At 37.4% G+C, this 18055-nt stretch overlaps 2 protein-coding genes and 1 non-coding gene across 11 annotated transcripts in view; 1 reads left to right on the top strand and 2 right to left on the bottom strand.

Moving 5' to 3' along the window:
- adgrg6 (adhesion G protein-coupled receptor G6) overlaps nucleotides 1–11122 on the top strand; it is a 38711-nt gene extending 27589 nt beyond the window's left edge. For 6 of the 9 annotated variants that reach the window (XM_057353561.1, XM_057353560.1, XM_057353563.1 and 3 more), the window contains 18 exons: nucleotides 16–57; nucleotides 189–328; nucleotides 552–666; nucleotides 1447–1535; nucleotides 1645–1846; nucleotides 1934–2099; nucleotides 3188–3328; nucleotides 3431–3448; nucleotides 3806–3925; nucleotides 4357–4402; nucleotides 4538–4644; nucleotides 4909–5036; nucleotides 5125–5393; nucleotides 5507–5609; nucleotides 5757–6040; nucleotides 6677–6778; nucleotides 7396–7548; nucleotides 10000–11122. In XM_057353561.1, coding sequence (XP_057209544.1) covers nucleotides 16–57; nucleotides 189–328; nucleotides 552–666; nucleotides 1447–1535; nucleotides 1645–1846; nucleotides 1934–2099; nucleotides 3188–3328; nucleotides 3431–3448; nucleotides 3806–3925; nucleotides 4357–4402; nucleotides 4538–4644; nucleotides 4909–5036; nucleotides 5125–5393; nucleotides 5507–5609; nucleotides 5757–6040; nucleotides 6677–6778; nucleotides 7396–7548; nucleotides 10000–10181 — 2407 coding nt within the window. In that variant the 3' untranslated portion in view covers nucleotides 10182–11122. The remainder of the gene's footprint in view (nucleotides 1–15; nucleotides 58–188; nucleotides 329–551; nucleotides 667–1446; nucleotides 1536–1644; nucleotides 1847–1933; nucleotides 2100–3187; nucleotides 3329–3430; nucleotides 3449–3805; nucleotides 3926–4356; nucleotides 4403–4537; nucleotides 4645–4908; nucleotides 5037–5124; nucleotides 5394–5506; nucleotides 5610–5756; nucleotides 6041–6676; nucleotides 6779–7395; nucleotides 7549–9999) is intronic. The other 3 variants (XM_057353568.1, XM_057353569.1, XM_057353567.1) reach the window with 1 other exon arrangement.
- Nucleotides 6440–6512, bottom strand: trnaf-gaa (transfer RNA phenylalanine (anticodon GAA)). Its single transcript has one exon. It is a non-coding gene; the product is annotated as a tRNA-Phe (tRNA).
- Nucleotides 11123–12378: 1256 nt separating the features above from the next.
- si:ch211-202p1.5 (uncharacterized protein LOC103909337 homolog) lies at nucleotides 12379–16994 on the bottom strand. Its single transcript, XM_057353522.1, has 4 exons — nucleotides 16816–16994; nucleotides 14137–14305; nucleotides 13596–13712; nucleotides 12379–13499 (listed from the first exon to the last, which is right to left on the bottom strand). The coding sequence occupies exons 1-4, from the start codon at nucleotides 16871–16873 to the stop codon at nucleotides 13394–13396; spliced, it is 450 nt and encodes a 149-aa protein (XP_057209505.1). The 5' UTR covers nucleotides 16874–16994; the 3' UTR covers nucleotides 12379–13393.
- Between the last annotated feature and the right edge of the window lie 1061 nt (nucleotides 16995–18055).

Raw genomic sequence — 18055 nt, 5'->3', positions numbered from 1 at the left:
GCTAATGCTTTTTAGACTTGGATCTAATACCCTTCTTTCAAGATCTGCAACTATACGGTGAAACATTTGGTTGTTTTATATCTGTTTTTGTTTTGTTCAGTTTTTCTTACAGTACATATTCGGATCTGCTATGTTGTATTCTAATTCTTAAAAGAGCTCTTGATTTTGATGCTGTATTCTGATATCAGGTATACCTGCATGGCCCTGCTGGTGTACACGAATACCTTAAATGCACATCTGGCAGTGGGAGAAATTGAAAACAAAATGCTTAGTGCCACTGCCATTGGGAATGGCTTGATCTTGGACAGCGTGACTGTGAGCTTAATGGGTATGACATGCTGCAGAGATCAATAATTGTGGGATTGATTTCAAGGTTTCACACATACTAATAAACTGCATACAATTCATGTCCTCATAATAAGCCTCTGTCAAACACATAGGATGTAAGCTTCTGTCAAACACAAAAAAAATAAGATCAGCCCGGTGGATGTGAATGTTCAGAAGATTTTAAACCTTTTCAAAGAGGTCATTTAATATATTTTTTGCTTCAGAAAACTGCCAGTCAGAGGAGGTTCCATTCCACTACAGATGGCCGGAGAGCCGACCCACAGTCAACCAGTATGTGCCCTGTTTCCCTTACAAAGAGCAGAATGCATCCAGGACTTGGTGAGTAGACATTGATTAATGCCTTGGTCTTGATGTAAAAAGGAATGAATGACTAATTGAAGCATTTACAGTCAGTAATGATCAGTGTTGGGCAAGTTACTCTGAAAAGTAATTAATTACTAGTTACTAATTACATATTCAATAGTGTAATAAGATTACTGTACAAATTACTCTCTCCAAAAAGTATTTAATTACTAATTACTTTCTATATCCTATCAACCTTGATTAGTTATGTGAATCAAGGATAGACATGAAACGGCCCTCTTAATTCATTCAAATAAATAATTTAATACTGCATAAAGTAGTATTATTAACTGACCAAACTATTACAAATGTGAGAATTATACATTAAAGCACGAATTTTAATTTTGATGTCAATTCCACTATTGCACACATATATTACACAAAGTATTTATTTACATCAAAAGCAACTGTAATTAAATTACAGAAAAATTAGAGTAATCCCTTACTTTACTTTTTCAAGGGATAAGTAATTCAATTACAGTAACTAATTACTTAGTAAGTAGTTACACCCAACACTGGTAATGATGTATTTTCAGGGGTTAATGTTCTAGACATTAGACGCTTTACTGCATAAATTATTAAATCAGAAAGAGAAAACAAGAATCGAATCCTTCTCAATTACCACCATCATCATCCTTTATTTCTCCCCACTCTTGTCTTTTTATAGCACTATACCCTGAATGTTTAAAAACTGTTTGTATCTGTCAACTGTGTTGGACATTATATTTTAGAAGTTTATAGTTTTTTCCTCTGCAGCATGATCAGTCCAGATAATTACACATCATTTTGGGGGCCCCTGGACCTTGGAAACTGTACGGATATAGAGAACATTCCTGTTACACAAGGTACAGTATACTCTGCACAGCACTAACACACAGAAAAACAAAATGTTTATTTACCTTTTTCCCAACTTTTATGTTGATCCTTTTCCCAATTTTAATATTTTCCAATTAGAGAATGCAATAGACGTGGCTGTACAGCTCGCCGATATTACCAACAATGAGCTCTCTACGGAAGAGGTGACAAAGGTTGTCTCCAAAGTGAAGGAGCTGGTCAATATGGTCAAAATCAACGCCACACTGGCCAAAAACGTAGTTGAGATTATATCCAATGTGATGACCAGCTCAGAGACCGCTCAGCTGGCTGCTTCAGAAACGTATGTGCCTACTACCTAGTTGTAAGAGACCTAAATATGCATTTTGTTTTTCATTTTATTAAAATGTATTATTGTGTTTTGTTTCAGAGCTCTCAAAGCAGTGGATGAACTGGTGCAGAAGGTTGAATTTGATGGACCCTCGTTGACCATTAAATCCAAATATCTGGCTGTGGGGATTTCTGCCTTCAATGCCAGCAGCTACAACGGGAGCACGTTCAGTGCATTTATATCCTCTAACACAACAGATCCTCAGGTAAATATCATGAACTTCTTCCATCGTTTATTTTTGAGATCTTCCATGTCTTTGGGTTTTTGGGGGATATTCTCGTTCTATAGATATTTTTAATTAGACCAACGTTTATTTAGTGCAGGCTGATCTATCAATATTTTTAGGCCATTTTCTGAGAAGAGAAAGACTGCTATATTGCACAATGTATATGTGTTTCTAAAAACGTGTGTTCATCTGCTAAAAGTGAATTTGGTCAACATTTAGAGGTACACTAACATCTACTGTAGGCCTCAAAGCTAACACAAATGGACTTTAAGCCACAAAGCTCTAATTCTAATTTCATGGGTTCTTTTAAGCTTTCTCAAACAAGTTGTCCAAACATTTTAACAGTAATTCTGAAGTGCAAGTTTAAAGCAATCTTCAGCATTTAAGCCGCAGTGTAATGAGAGGCGACGTGCGTGGAGCACGCACAGGGGTCGCACCCATTGATTCAGTGCCGAGGGTTCCTGGAAAGTTGTGGGAGGAAAAAACAACATCGTCCAGTCTGAGTGGACTCAGGCTGACTCAGAAAATGACCCATTTGTAGTTATTTCTTGAGTATGAGTGGTAGGATGCATATTTTTACTACTAAGTAATTAAGTCGATTTTTAGTCTTTTGTCGCTTTAAGTTGTTATGGGTGGTTTGCGCCGTTAAATTATATAGTTGTGGGTTTAACTCACTAATTGAATCCAAATAACAGTAACAGCAGTGTGTGCTAATGCATCTTCTAAACGACCGGTTTATTGGTCTTGTACTTTTCAAATTGCCAACTTGAGAATACATGTTATAGCACCAGAACACAGAACCTGTACCTGCCGAGCTCTGACTATTTCCACAAAATTGGAGTACCGGTCACTCAAAAAATTCTGCGAATCCCCTGCTGCCTGTACGTTTGTTTTGTTAAACATTTTGACTGATTCAATTTTACTTTCAGCTACCAATAATAATGTAGTGCTGTGTCTAACAAAAATAACAGTGTTCAAATTCATTTAAAAACACACACACATTTCATCTTCAAGTTTTTAGCGTGGTGAACTTGTCATAATGTTATGATATGAATTCTCTCTCTCAGATTGATTTGGAGTCAGAGGCCCATAATGCTTTGGCTGTGGTCACTTTACCGCCCACACTGTTGCAGAACCTGAGCAGCACAGAAGTGGAAAGAACGTCCAGATTACATTTCATGTTCTTCAGCAAGACAGGGCTCTTTCAGGTGAGCGCTAAGTGTCCATGATGTCCCTTATATTAAATGTCTTTATTTAAAAGGTTATAGAATATAATAAATGACATTTCTTACTGATATTTTTATCAATAGCACTTTGGATCATTCATGGTACGGTAAAGAGTCTCTGGGTGTTTTAACTCGAGTGAACTAACTCCGCCGAATAAACTTGTTAATTCAATAAAATAAACATAAATGTTATTATTAACTTGTGTAAATGTCATTATATTTTCCTGACCTGAATGTATTTACTGTAACATAAATATACTGTTAGTAATATTTACTAATAGCTAACAAATGTCATATTGTCTATAATTGCCTACAAAAAAGCAATACCTCTATATTTGTTTATAAAGAAATATTTTTGTGAGTCTAATGTCACCAGGTTTGTCCTGTTAATCTGATCTTATATATACAGTATATATATATATATATATATATATTCACAATGGGTTAATTTCTTCCTAGGATCAACAAAGTAATGGCCTGTCCCTAAAAAGCTATGTGGTGGCTAGCAGTGTGGGCAACTTAACCATCAAAAACCTGCAGGACCCTGTCAGGATAGAGATTGCCCATTTGGAGTACCAGGTACTCAGACGCTATTGATGTTTTGTGTATAATAAATATATATCATTACTGTAGTTTTCCACAGTTGTGAAATAAAGTAAATAATTAAAGAAAATACCATGGGATCTCTTTTATACAGTAAGACGCTTTTACAATCTGTCATTTTGTGTTTTCTATTATGTATTATTTCATTCTCGTTGACCTGTTCGCAGTATTATGGCAATACTTTATCAATTTTATTATATATACAAACACTGTGGTAACTGTGGGATTTTGGTGAAAACTATGGTTTTCTCGGTACAAGTAATTTCTCCACATTTTGCTGTTCTGAAGTTCCCGCCAATAATATTTCCAGATCCTAATTTCCTCCCAAAATTATTTATTCAGACTAACTTGAGCAATTGTGTCCAATTTGTGTCTAACACATCTTAACGTGTCTGCCTGTTCCGCAGAGAGAACCAAAGCCTCTTTGTGTGTTTTGGGATTTCAGCCTCCAAAGTAAGCATAAAATAAATGATTTATTTGCTTATTTTTAAGCATTTATAGTTCCTATTTATTTATTGTTAAAAGTAGATGGGGCATACAGAGGTATATGCTTAAAGTAATTGTATAACATACATTTGTTTCCATTAGACGGTTCTGGCGGCTGGAGCAGTGAAGGCTGTGAGGTCAGCCCGGAGTCCAACAGCAACATGACCATCTGCTTGTGTAACCACCTCACACACTTTGGCATTCTTATGGTGAGATTTGTGGGATTGGCAACAGAATCACCCAGTAGAATAGTTTCTTATACTTGGCCGGTATTACACAGTGAAGCCAATGTCAATGGCTAACCACCTCTGAAACAGATTTGAGTATGGCACTTGAGTATGACACAAGAGACTACTTACATTTACAATATGTGTTCACTTAAGGATGTGCTTTTCCTTTTGAATGAATTTGACCGTGCAGAATTTCACTGTTATATTCATTTGGGTGAACTTTACCTCGCTCTTGTCTTGTAGGACATCTCTGGAGCTGCTGCGCAGATTGATGCGAAGAACAACAGAGTTCTTACCTTCATCACTTACATCGGCTGTGGCATCTCTGCGATCTTTTCAGCAGCAACACTGCTCACATACATCGCTTTCGAGTGAGTCTTTTCTCTTATTTGTTGCTTAAGCATGTGGCTAAAATGCACAGACACATTATTTTTACTGACATGAATCTGAACTCTATAGGAAGTTGCGGCGAGACTATCCCTCCAAGATTTTGATGAATCTCAGCACATCCCTGCTCTTCCTCAACATGGTGTTTCTTCTGGACGGCTGGCTGGCATCATACGAGATGGAGGGGCTATGTGTGACAGTGGCGGTCTTTCTGCATTTCTTCCTTCTTACATCCTTCACCTGGATGGGCTTGGAGTCCATCCATATGTACATTGCCTTGGTGAAGGTTTTCAACACGTACATACGGCGATACATCCTCAAGTTTTGCATTGTTGGGTGGGGTAGGTGCCATTTTGTAACATCATTGTAAGCGTCTTTAGAGAGTTGTTTGCTATGTTAACACTTTATTTTAAGAGTTCTCTGTGAAAGGTCTTTGAACACACTGCTTTTTCAGGTGTCCCTGCTGCGATTGTTGGCATCGTGTTGGCTGTCAGCAAAGATTCCTATGGAAAAGACTATTATGGAAAAGGAGAGAACGGAAAGAGCTCACCTGAATTGTAAGTTTGCCAAGAGAAACTCAAATAAACGGGATTGTAACTTAATGTTGTCTTTTAAAAAGTAAAATGCAGTAGATCTTTGATGAGGTTTAAAGCTTTACTTCCTAAGTCTCATTCTGTTGGTTTTCCTGGTCTCTGTTTCAACAGCTGTTGGATTCGAACCAAAGCGGTTTTCTACGTGACATGCGTGGGCTACTTTTCCATGATCTTCCTGTTGAACGTTGCCATGTTCATTGTGGTCATGATTCAGATCTGCGGGCGTAACGGCAAGCGCAGCAACCGGACGTTGCGAGAGGAGATCTTGCGTAACCTGCGCAGCGTGGTCAGCCTGACTTTCTTGCTTGGCATGACCTGGGGCTTTGCCTTCTTCGCTTGGGGTCCAGTCAGCCTGGCCTTTATGTACCTCTTCTCCATTTTCAACTCCCTACAGGGTTGGTTTGGTTTATGTGCACATATGTACACCATTTTCACTATTTTGTGTGGAAAAAATCTAGTTTAATTAATGTATTATGTGCCCATCTATTTTAACAAAAATTATGGGTACATAACTCTATATAAAACTCTATACTTTGTATACATTTATATTAGATATTATTCAAAAATGTTTTATGCTAATAATGTATAGTAATATTTCTTGTTTAAATGTTAGTTAAAATTTACATTTTATTGTAATATTAATTATGATGTGCAGTATGAATAGTAAGTATAGACCTTATGATTTTGAAACGTTACTTACAGTCATAACTATTAGTCTTAAGAAAATCAGTATGTTTCGCCGTAATTTGTTATATTTTTAACGCTTTTAATAATGTACAAAAGTCTAAAGGCTTTGCCGAAACCCGGGATCGAACCAGGGACCTTTAGATCTTCAGTCTAACGCTCTCCCAACTGAGCTATTTCGGCTTGTTTCAGAAGTGTTTCTGAAAAAGTGTAGTTCTCCATGTAAAACGCTAGAGGTCGCTTAAGTTTTAAAGATGAAATGTTGACGTAATCGTTTCATGTTATTTAAGGATTTATAGTTGTTTATATATCCATGCGTTATTAATCGTTTTGTTTCATTTCGACAGGGTTATTTATATTTGTGTTCCACTGTGCTCTGAAAGAAAATGTACAGAAACAATGGAGAAGATACTTATGCTGTGGAAAGTTCCGTTTAGCTGACAATTCAGGTAAACATTTATATTGCATACATTAATTTCATTATTATCAAGTTGCTTTAAATTGTTTTATACCATACAATAATATAAATTCAAAAGGCAAGTAAATTGTTGATTTTAAATAATAATAACTGGTTATAAAACCTGGTTGGCTGGTTGTAGCGGTCTTCCATCGCTTTTTTGTTGGTGAAGCTGGTCTTACCTGGTCAGGCTGAAAGACCAGATAAAACCATCTGAACACCAGCTTTTCCATTCTGGGAGAACCTGCCTAAACCAGCAATTTCTATCTTTAACCAGATGAGACCAGTTTATAGGGTGTACTTATTCTTTAGGTGCTGAATCTATTACATTAAATTGTGTTTATCTGTAAAGCTCGGTGGATCAAGGATGGCATAGTTACACATTGCTGCTTCAATCTGACACAATCAGATTTATGAAAAGTACATATTGCCATTTTTGTCTTGAACAATTATTTGCAACAAAGTTTCTTTTGAGAACAATGGATGAGAATGGATATTCAGTGTATTCCTTAAATTTTCGTTCTTTTTTATCCTTTAATTATGCATCCTATGCAAAAAGATAAAGTAGGCTATGTCTGGTAGTGAAGATATTATTTACGTATTTTTCAGATTGGAGCAAGACTGCCACTAATAACACTAAGAAAGTGAGTTCTGATAATCTGGGGAAATCCCTTTCGTCCAGTTCTTTTGGCTCTACCACAGCAAACTGGACATCCAAAGCCAAAGCCACACTAAACCCCTTTGCCAGGCACAGTAATGCAGGTAAGACTAATGTACATTTAAACAAATGATGTTGGATGTTTGGGCAGCAGTTGTTGGTTTGCTTAACCCTTTGATGCATGCATGAGATGGATATGTATTTAAAGCCTAAATTATTAAACTAGCTTTGAAATGTCAGTCCATTGTAGCAAACGTTATGCTTCAAAGGGTTGAGAATAAAATCACAATGGCTATTTTATTGCAAAAGTAGGTCTTCAAAACGTTGTATAAGCACTCATTGCTGTGATGTGTAATGCTTAACTATTTCTAGTAAGGGCCTTATCATTCATGCATTGTGTTAGCTTTGTGCTGTATGTTATATTTTATGGTGACTGTATGCCCGGACTCAGTGGTGCTGTGTGTGCGTGTGTGTGCGTGTGTGTGTGTGTGTGTGTGTGTGTGTGTGTGTGTGTGTGTGTGTGTGTGTATTTATGTTTGTGGTATAGATAGTACCCTGCAATAATGCCATGGAGAGACTTCCTGAGGTAAAACCACACAAGCCAGCTCGAGTTCACGCTGCTTTTCCTTATTTGTGTGATCAGCTTTCCGTTTTGGGATAGACTGAATTCAATCCATCAGCCCGTGACATGATATCTAACCAAACTCCCTCCTAAATGCTTCGTTTTGATCCTCCAATGAATAATCTTTTGCAGACATTAGGCGTATGCTGTGATGTTTCATGATGTAATCGTTGCCTGTTGGATTGAATCCAAGTTGTGGAGTGACATTGGAGAACTAGAAAGTGCACTTGGTCATTGTCAATAGCACAATAAATCAAACAATCATCTCAATTCCGGTAACACTTTACAGTAAGGTGCTATTAGTTAACATTAGTAAATGCCTTAGCTAACATTAGCTAACAATGAACGATTTAGTTTTTCAGCATTTATTAATCCTTGTTAATGTTAGTTCATGACAATACATTTATTCATGTTAGTTCACGGTGCATTAACTATGTTAGCGGTGACAACGTTTGATTTTAATTATGTATTAGTAAATGCTGAAATGAACATGGATTAATATTAATAAATGCTGTAGAAGAATTGTTCATTGTTGGTTCATCTTAGCTAATGCTACACTGTAAAAAAAAGTCCGTAAAAAACGGATAAAGTACTGGCAGAAAATGACCAGTACATTTTCCTTTATTTTACGGACATTTCCGTTAATGCTAAAATGCAAATGAATGCAGTGCAAAATGTAAAATACAGGTAAAACAACTGTAAAAAATTAATACGGAAAATTCCTACATATTAATACAGTATATTGTGCCCTATTTTTACGGATTTATTTTAGAGTGTACAGATTCAGTCTATATTAGTAGACATTGACAAGTCTCGGTGGCTTTTTAGAGTTCTCAATGTCATTTGCACTGTGTTTGATACTAATTTAGCTCATGGTGGGCTGCTTTTATTTATTTCTATATATCCGTTTTTTTATGTTTGCATCCCACTGTTACTTCCACATGTGTGTGTTGTGAAATAATTACTTTGACACCTTTATTTTTGACTGTTTAATGATCTTACAACCATCACATTTAATGAATTACTTCTTTGGCATGGTACACAGAAACAACGGATCCTGAAATAAATACCAGAACTCTGCTCCAATATCTGCTTTGTTCTGTATTTTTCCTAGATTTCACAGAGTCCGATTGCCCTCATAAAAATGCATTTGTTGCATTACAAAGCAGTCATTGTATCATTGTTCAGATACATTTTAAAGGCAAAAGCACAAATTAGATGTGCATGTGTGCGTTTGGAATGTTTTTGCCTAAGAATGTACAATGGCATGAAAAATCAAAGCAATGGCATGACAAAATAACGACTCACCTCTTATTGATCATTATTTGGATGAACTTAAAACTGTGAACAGACTGTCAAAGTATTAAAAATTGCTTGTGAGACAACCACCATATGTTTTGTGGTTTAAAATGAGTGCCATTTGTCATCTTTGTCATCCTGTGACAGCTTGATTTTGTGTGTTTGTGTGCCAGATCAAATGATTCGAGGTAGTTTGACGACATATTGCACAGATTTCTTTCAATTCTCAAGTGTTTGTCCTTGTTTAGTGAGATTAAAAGAGCGAAGACTTTTGAATCTGCTTAACAATTCTTTCGTGAAAAAACACCCCAGTGCTCCCTTTAGTGGTCTCAATTTGACAAACTTTGTTTACATTTGCCAGATAAAACAAAGTCTGTAGTCTTTCATATTCTATATACTGTGTATAGTTCATATTAAACATTTCATCATCAGATTTTAGAGAGAAGTTCTGTGTCAGCCACCGTAGTTCTTCGAAAGGGAGGGGTGGAGTTAGCCGTTGGTTGCAGTTCGCAATTTCAACGCTAGATGCCGCTAAATTTCATACACTGGACTTTTAAGTCTCCTGAGTCTCTTTTTCTTTTTGTCTATGAAATGTACTGTGTGTTTTGACTCCCTTCATTTGCCGTGCTTGCAGGTAAAAGTTTCTCCAATCAGAGCAGCCCAAAAAGCAGCCCTTCCGAAGGGGAGGCGTCCTCATCCATACGTCCCGTGCATCAGGTCCTGGACAAAGTGAAGGGCTACTGCTCGGTGCGATCTGACAACTTCTACAAAAACATTATAATGTCAGACAGCTTTAGCAATAGCACCAAATTCTAGTGAGAGGGGCTAAAGAGAGGTTGTAAAGACAAAATCATGTTCATACTCTATCATATGAATCGAACCCTCCCAACCTTTCCCATCAGGAGTAGAAATGTAAAACCCTGTAGAGAGGGACAGCTATGAAAGTGTGGATTTTACATACTGTGATATTCAGCTTATACTGACTTTGTGATCTGTAAATAGTCATAATATATTTTACTGTTTGTGCCTTTTCTAATTTCTGTTTTGCGTACATTCTTTTTTGCACATCGGTTTTGAGTCTTTTTGTATATACTGTGTAAATGCTTGCTACGATATTCTTCGGAGAGAGTCAGCGGGACCATTTGGTATCCAAAGACTAAGGTATATTTTCCCATCTGTTGGGGACTAGAAGAACAAGATAGGTGGGAGCCTGAATCGTCTCGCTTGTGAATTTTGCTCTGGTTTTGTCAGAGGTAGCTATTCTTATCCTAAGCAGCAGTCATGTATACATTTTCACTGTACATTAGCGAGTCTTTAAAGCTTATTTAAATGCCCTCTGTTTTAGACTTCCCAGGATCTACTACTGATTAACATAATACAGAAATTTGTTGTTGTTTTTTTGCAACATGGTCATTGTTCTTGTGTTTGAGTGCGTGCAGTTATACCAAAAACAATAGTCAGTCTAGAAATGTAATTCTCTATGTCCCAGACCTCTGTTGTATGGCAATGGAAAACAACAGCTTAACATCAAATCTAACACGTTCATTTGCTGTAGTTTAATGACATTGTTATGTTGACTTGGTATTTATCTTAACGGCTTTCCAAACATGTATGTGCTTCAGTCAAGAATGTGTTAGTAAAGTACATGCTTATCAAGGGCTATTCAGTTTGCTCTTGTCTTCAATGTAGATCATCAATGTATAGTGTTTATGGATGCTTTATTGAAAATGTGACATCCTGCTTATTAAATGCACGTAAGCCAGTTCTCATCTCTCTTGTGTCTTTGAAACAACACAGTAATTTGATTCTTGCAAAAAAACGTAAAACCACGATCACAACCTGCGCACGGTTTTGTTCTGGATGAGTCTTCACTGTTCACGCTCCCGAACGCTGTGGGCATTTTTGGTTATTTAAAATGTCATTTAAATGCATCGAGGGCCAAGGAGAATAAAATTTGACAGGTTATGAATAAAAGTAGACTAATACATCGTGCCATGCTTGTTAATGTTCACCATCACCCGACAAAACAAGAAAGTAGGGCGTCTGTTAAAACACTGATAATGGTCAACTTGGCATGATGCTAACCAAAAACATGCATAATATTAAGCAAATTAAATAATCAAATTTAACATCAAATATCATAACATAAGCTGTTATCTTGCCATATCTTGATAACCTTCATCTGTTTTTAGCTCTTTTAATCATTTGTTGGGTTTTTGAGGGTGTTTCCCAGCACCTAACAATGTGGTTAGTGGTTGCCTCAAAGAGTCCAACCGAAGTAGGGTAGACAGGAATAGAGTATGTTTGTTCCTTTGTCCCGGTAGTAAATGAGAGCGCCACAAATTCCTTCCAGAGGTTTCTTGTGAAAGCCTTCCTGTGAGGTAAACCAGCATTCCTGATGATGCTGAAAATGAACAGAGATAAATAGCCAGCCGTACTGGATATAAAGATCGGAGATTCGGGCCCGCTGCTTTGCGCCTTAAATTATGCCATCGCTTATCAAAGACTAAACAAATCAACACCAGAACGGCTTTAAACATCACCTCATGGAAAACTAAACTAAAGAAAGAGTAAATGTAGCTATTCTGAAAATTGCTAGCCTCTAGCACAATGGAAACGCTTAGCTTTGACATTAGCCTCTCTCGCTCGTTTGATCTCTGGGCACAGTTTTATCGGTTTCCCTTACAGTATTCCTGTCTGGGGTGATTTTTTTGGGTGTTGGTATAGTCAATTAATGTCGAGTGTAAAGAGGTTTTGGGATTTACATAACCTGTTGCCATATTTTCACCCTTTATGTACATATTATATTTCTTTCTCATTTGGGAAGTATGAAGACAATTTCTGAACTTGTGTAAAGCTGGACCACATTGTGTGCATCACATTATGATGTTCAGGCGCTTTTGCTGTCATTTTCACTCCGAACAACCAAAGTTTAACAATCAAGAAAGACCTTTAGTTTGTTTTTATTATTTGCCTTTTTCACATGAAAATAAATATTTAGAAAATCCTTTAGATTATAAAATCATATCCACATACAGTATTTTCTTTTAAATGCATCTCTTTGCAAAACATTTTTCTTTATTTACAATAGCTTTTATAGTGACCTTGAAATAAACTTAAATCTCTGCAGTTAGTTCCAAGAAACTCCTTAAAGGAACAGTGCACCCAAAAATGAAAATTCTGTGATCAACTCGCTCAACCTCAAATTGTTCCAAATCTGTATAAATGTCATTGTTCTGATGAACACAGAAAGATATTTGGAAGAATACTTGTAACCATACAGATGGCCACCATTAATTACCAAGATTTTTTGTTGTTGAACTGTTGAACACAAAAAGATATTTTGAAGAATGTGGGACAGCAAAGAGTTCTGGGGCACTTTTGACTACCTTTGCAATTTTTCCTTTTATGGTAGTCAATGGTGGCCACAAACTTAGTTACAAGCATTCTTCCAAATATCTTTCTCTGTGTTCTCTGTGAAGTTTATACAGATTTGCAACAACTCGAGTAGGGTGTGTAAATGAGGACTTTTTTTGCAACTGAGGTCTGGACCTCAAACTCTTACTTTTGCCCAAGTATTTTCTATTTCTTAATTCTAAGAATAAACTGGATCCCACAATTATCGACTTAGGCCAAATATGTTTAATAACAATCACAATGTACCTAAGCCACTATGGCCTCAATAAATATTAAAGTCAATGATCCGGTCTGCTCTAAACATTCTACTCATCTTTTGCATCTGCATTATAAAGAAACATCCCTGGAAAATTTGAAGCAATATAATTTTACAATACTTTTGCAATATACTGACAGTCAGAATATACTGTATCACTTCTACTTGCTGTATCTACTGTACGGTTGAGATGCAAGCGTTTCATAACAAGAAAAAGCTGAACAATGTCTAATAATGTACCTTGTGATCCATCACAACAACAGTTACAAGGCACTGAAGTTTAGACGTCAGACTTTCTTCCTGAATCAGAAATAATACACAGTAAGTTATTACAAAATATATTTTTTCACCCTTTTCAGGTTGTTTGGATTGGATTGTACCGCCTCAGTCTCAGAGAGAGTCTAGACTTGTAATGTTCTTTGAAGTGTCTGAGATTTCTTTTGACCGAGACATGTTCCTCTCTGAAAACAAGTACAGTACATCATTAAGATGGATTGTTTAGTTTCAATGTCTTTGAAACAACCGCCATGTGTAATGAATTTAAGAACGACACTTACTCGACGCGAGAGCAAAACTGCAGGCACTTTGAATCTCTTTTGTCTGTGCAAAGGCATCGCTTCACATCTCGCCTTAGACGCACATGAAGCGAGCCAACACCGTAGGGAATGACCTGACTTAAAGAGAACGGCAAATATATTAGAATACATCTCAAACCCTGTCACCACTGAAAATAAAAGATCTCATATAATAGCAACCATTTGACGATTCTTTGAAACTTTCTTAAGGTGTCAGATGCTAAAGTGTTCACATTCAGTTATTTCATTTCCCAGGAGCCAGACCTTCAGTCTTTGGTGTTAAGGTTGTTTTTCAAGCAAATGCAGTCTGCCTGTCCTCAGGTCTCCATGCGTGGGCCACATTAGTGTAACCGCACACTTAAATACAACCAGACACATGCTTACAGGTTACCAGCATCACTCCCCAGCACACATTTACCTCTATCCAGCTGTTTACTGATGCATAGCTTTCTAGCAACATAAAGCGATCTCAATAAATCTTTTTTTCTCTGTTTCATCTTTGGTGTATGTGTAGCTGGTGTACCTGGGTGTATCGACCCAAACAATTCCTATGTGGCAAAAGTAAACACATTCCTTGTCCTTCAGGTTTTCACAGGAACAGCGTTTGTCACGGCGGTGCATTTGAAGAGTTGAGTTCACAGGTGGACTTCTGTTTGCACGGGACGGTCGGACTAAGACGGATGCTGTGTAGGCTAAACACAAAAAAGAATTTTAAACCAAAGTACAAGTGTCAATAAATTTAGCCATCATTTAGCTTGGTTTTAAATGATTGATCTCCGTGATCAGCTCTCGATTGACACTATCAGTACAAACTAAACTCCTTCCAGTCAAGTGTTTCAAAGCTTAAGGTTTTGCTTTGATGTCTTTCAAATCCTCAAAGCTGTCAAAATATTTATCAGTGTAAGATCAAAGTTTTACACGCTTTAAGACATAACATGTCTAATCTGTTGCTGCAGTCTAAACATTTCAGTTTGAGGTCATCTGTGTCTATTGAAAATATTGAAAGTCTATTACAGACTTACTTGTAATTCCAGTTTTATCTTTTAACAATTTCATACAATAGGTTATCAGACCAAAACTGAATTGCTATGCTGCAATCAAAATTATTTGAATTGTTAAGTTGAAATGTTAAAGCAGTATAAAAATATACAAACAAAGTAGTTTCGTTTCATTGAGGTTGTGGCGAATAAGTCGAGCGGCCCATGTGGATCGTGTTTAAAGAATACAGCAACTCCGAATCAGTGGCCGACCACATTTTATGCCTCTAGGATTCCTGCAGTGCATGTAGATCCTGCTACAAAGCAAACCACTACTACAGCTTCCGGTGGCTGAGGTTTTAAACATGAATGAAAAACAGGTTTTGTGCCAATACCCATGAGTAACATGTTTACAGAAAAACAAATCTCAAAGAAAGACAAAAAACAAGGTATCTAACGTGAAATTACAATGGTGCATGTCCTAAGAACCCTATGTGACTACCATATCCATGGCATCATACTGTTCTTTTATCTTTATTTACTAGGTTAAAATATGAGGAAAGATATTCAGAGGTACAGTAAGGCCATTCATGAGCATTGCATGTTTTGTTCCAATTCAGGACTTGAAAATGGTGTTGTGACTGGACATTAGAAACCTGAATGAGTTCTTAAGAGCTCAGTCGAGCAACTGCGGCCTCTAGGACATAAACCTTGATAGATGAGGATGAAATTGATCTGGGAGTTATCACGGTGATCCATCAGTACAAAGCTACAGGGGATAACTGGAATGCAGTTGACTTCTGTTTTGGTGCTGGTTAGAAGGAGGAAATCAGTTCCTGACATCTAGGCACTGACGCCCTGAAGCACCAGTTGGGGTTAGCGGTGACAAAGACACATTGGTTCCATGAGTTTCTCTATGAGAAGCTTGGACATTTCTGTCTCTGTTGTAGTTAATATTAGTGAAGGGTTAATCTTGCTTAACATACCTCACTTATACCAACCCACCCAAATCCTGGGAAAGATACAATCAGGAGACGTTTTCTTTATCCCTTGTTTGAGTCTAGACTTCCACCCTAAGGTAAGCTCTATAGATCTCATGAGCATGGTTGGTTTTCTTATGAAAAATATAATTTTGTATCCCATGCCCTGAAGCGAGGGAGTACTGCCAATTTGGATCAAGGAATTAATTCCACAAACACTGAACCGCATCATCCTCAACTGAAAACAAGCAGCAGCAGGTTTGTGTTGTTACCCGAACAAGATTGAAACATAAACCTTGACTAATCCTGACACACGTAGTTTGACTTTCTTGAAATTTATACCCTCGGAAAAGTATTATAAAGAATTTTTCATTTATATCTTGTTACGGTATAGTGCCTGAAAACCTGCATTGCATGCTGAAAGAATCCATTGCTGAAACTAAAGCGCTTAATAACAAACTATGGAGGTATTGCCGGCCAATGTGCAACCATCTTATGTTAGTTGATTCAGGCTCTGCAACGCATGAAAAGTCCCCATGGAAAATCAAAAATGATCACAGTTTCTGAAATTTCTAAAGATCTCTGTTTCGTTGCTTGAGCTAATGTTTATACAGATAACTTGCACTGGCTATGAACTCTCTGCCGCTATTAAATCTAAGCCTGCCCACAGCGCCAAAGCCCTGTTACAATACCTCCAGCTAGAGTAAACCGTCGCAAAGCAATCGCACTGCACGGCAGCTTGTTCTGCGGTCTATAGAAGATGGCCTACACATGGAGGATTTCCATCCGGGTGCATGTTAACCCCAGACAGAATTTGACAGCATTTTATGCCACATTTAACCCCAATTCGACAGTTAAATGTATTATTTCACGGCTAACTGCGTATTGCGACTGGCATTGTAAAAGCGACTTTATTCCTTTGTAGCATGTTTCCTCGGCAACGGAAACTGATTTTGAGTGTTAACAAATATCAGATGTCTGGCTTTAAAAACAATACAATACAACAGATGTTCCTTCAAACTTGCAGTATATTAGGTTCTCCTCTTTTCTGTGACCATTAACCTTTCAAATTACTACAGGAAATTTGTTGTTTAAACAAATACGAATTAAATTAGTGAAATAAGATATGATAAGATTCTCAAAGTGCAAAGAACAGTCTCAATTTAATTTTAACATTAGTATCATACAATACACTACGGAATTGCTTTAAAGAAAATGTGTGTAAAAATCATAATAGTTATTTACCTTGTTGTTCCAATATCAAAACAACAGCACTTATGAAGAATGAGAGGAAAATATCCATAATGCTCCTCTCCCAAAATGTGATGCACAGTGCTTTATTGGTTAAGTCTATCTACAGGATATCTATCCAAAAGCAGAGCGAGAAGCATTCTGGAGAGAGAGAGAGAGAGAGAGAGAGCAGACTTTCAGAAACTCCTGCCACCCTCTAGACACCTCCAGCCTACCACACCCTCCTCCCCCACGTTCATCTCTACATCGCCCGGTCCCTGCCAAACTGCAGGTGTTTTACAAAACTCATTGTGTGTCTGTGCAGAGAGTGATGGGGACACAGAGAGCTTGGTGGATAGATGCTCTAACTGTTGAAACCATGTGACAGTAGGTTTCTCTGCTGTGTTTTGAGGCTCCAACATGAAATTATAAAGAGATCATAGATTTTAAGTGTAATACTAAGTACATTAATATGAGATTGCGTTGGACTTTGTGAGCTGGAACGTCTGTGCCCTCTTGTTTCCTAATTTTGCATACTATACTATATTAGGAATGTTTAAAGAACAAAGTCAAGACTTCCGCCAGAAAAGGAAACCCATCTCTTTCAAAGTGCAAAGCCTAGACAGACCAGGTCTTTTTCCCAAACCAAGGGAAGCCCATTTTGGTAAACCTCCATCTTAATTGAAACAATAAAAAGCCAATTGAAACATCTCGATACGCATGTGCGCGCCAGATTCTCGTAATTGCTGAGGGTTCCGCTTACTGGTTCTTGCACTCTTTTTTTTCCACAAACCTTTTGGAGATTCAGACAAAACAAGCATAGTGTAAGATCTATGAGTTGTAGCGTGAAATTTGTTAGGAACGGTCCTCAATGGAGGCTTGTTTAATCACAGCAGGGATGTATTCTATCCAGCACCACAGGGGCTATTTTTTCCCACCCTTAGCTCTATTTAGCTCACGTTTTGACTTCTCGTTAGTCCAGATTAGGCTTCGTTTTGCATTCAGGAGAGATAATTAAAGGCTGGGCGCTACACAAAACAACATATTTGGTCACAGAGCCCCTGGCTACAGCAATTACATCTGTGAGGTGTCGCGGAGGAAGGAGAACCTCAGAGCTCCACACGTTTTCCCGCAGCTGTGGAAAAGATTTAATGAACAGTTTATCACACTGGTTGAAACAACATCCACTTGCTTGCGCTCCTCAAACTGAACTGTGAATCATAGGAACTTTGCCAGTTTTATAAGGGCTGTAGAT

This window comes from Triplophysa rosa, linkage group LG15 (genome assembly GCF_024868665.1).
Source record: "Triplophysa rosa linkage group LG15, Trosa_1v2, whole genome shotgun sequence".
Lineage (NCBI taxonomy): Eukaryota > Metazoa > Chordata > Actinopteri > Cypriniformes > Nemacheilidae > Triplophysa > Triplophysa rosa.
Note: the sequence above shows the minus strand (reverse complement) of the source record. Positions and strands in the feature narration are given on the sequence as shown.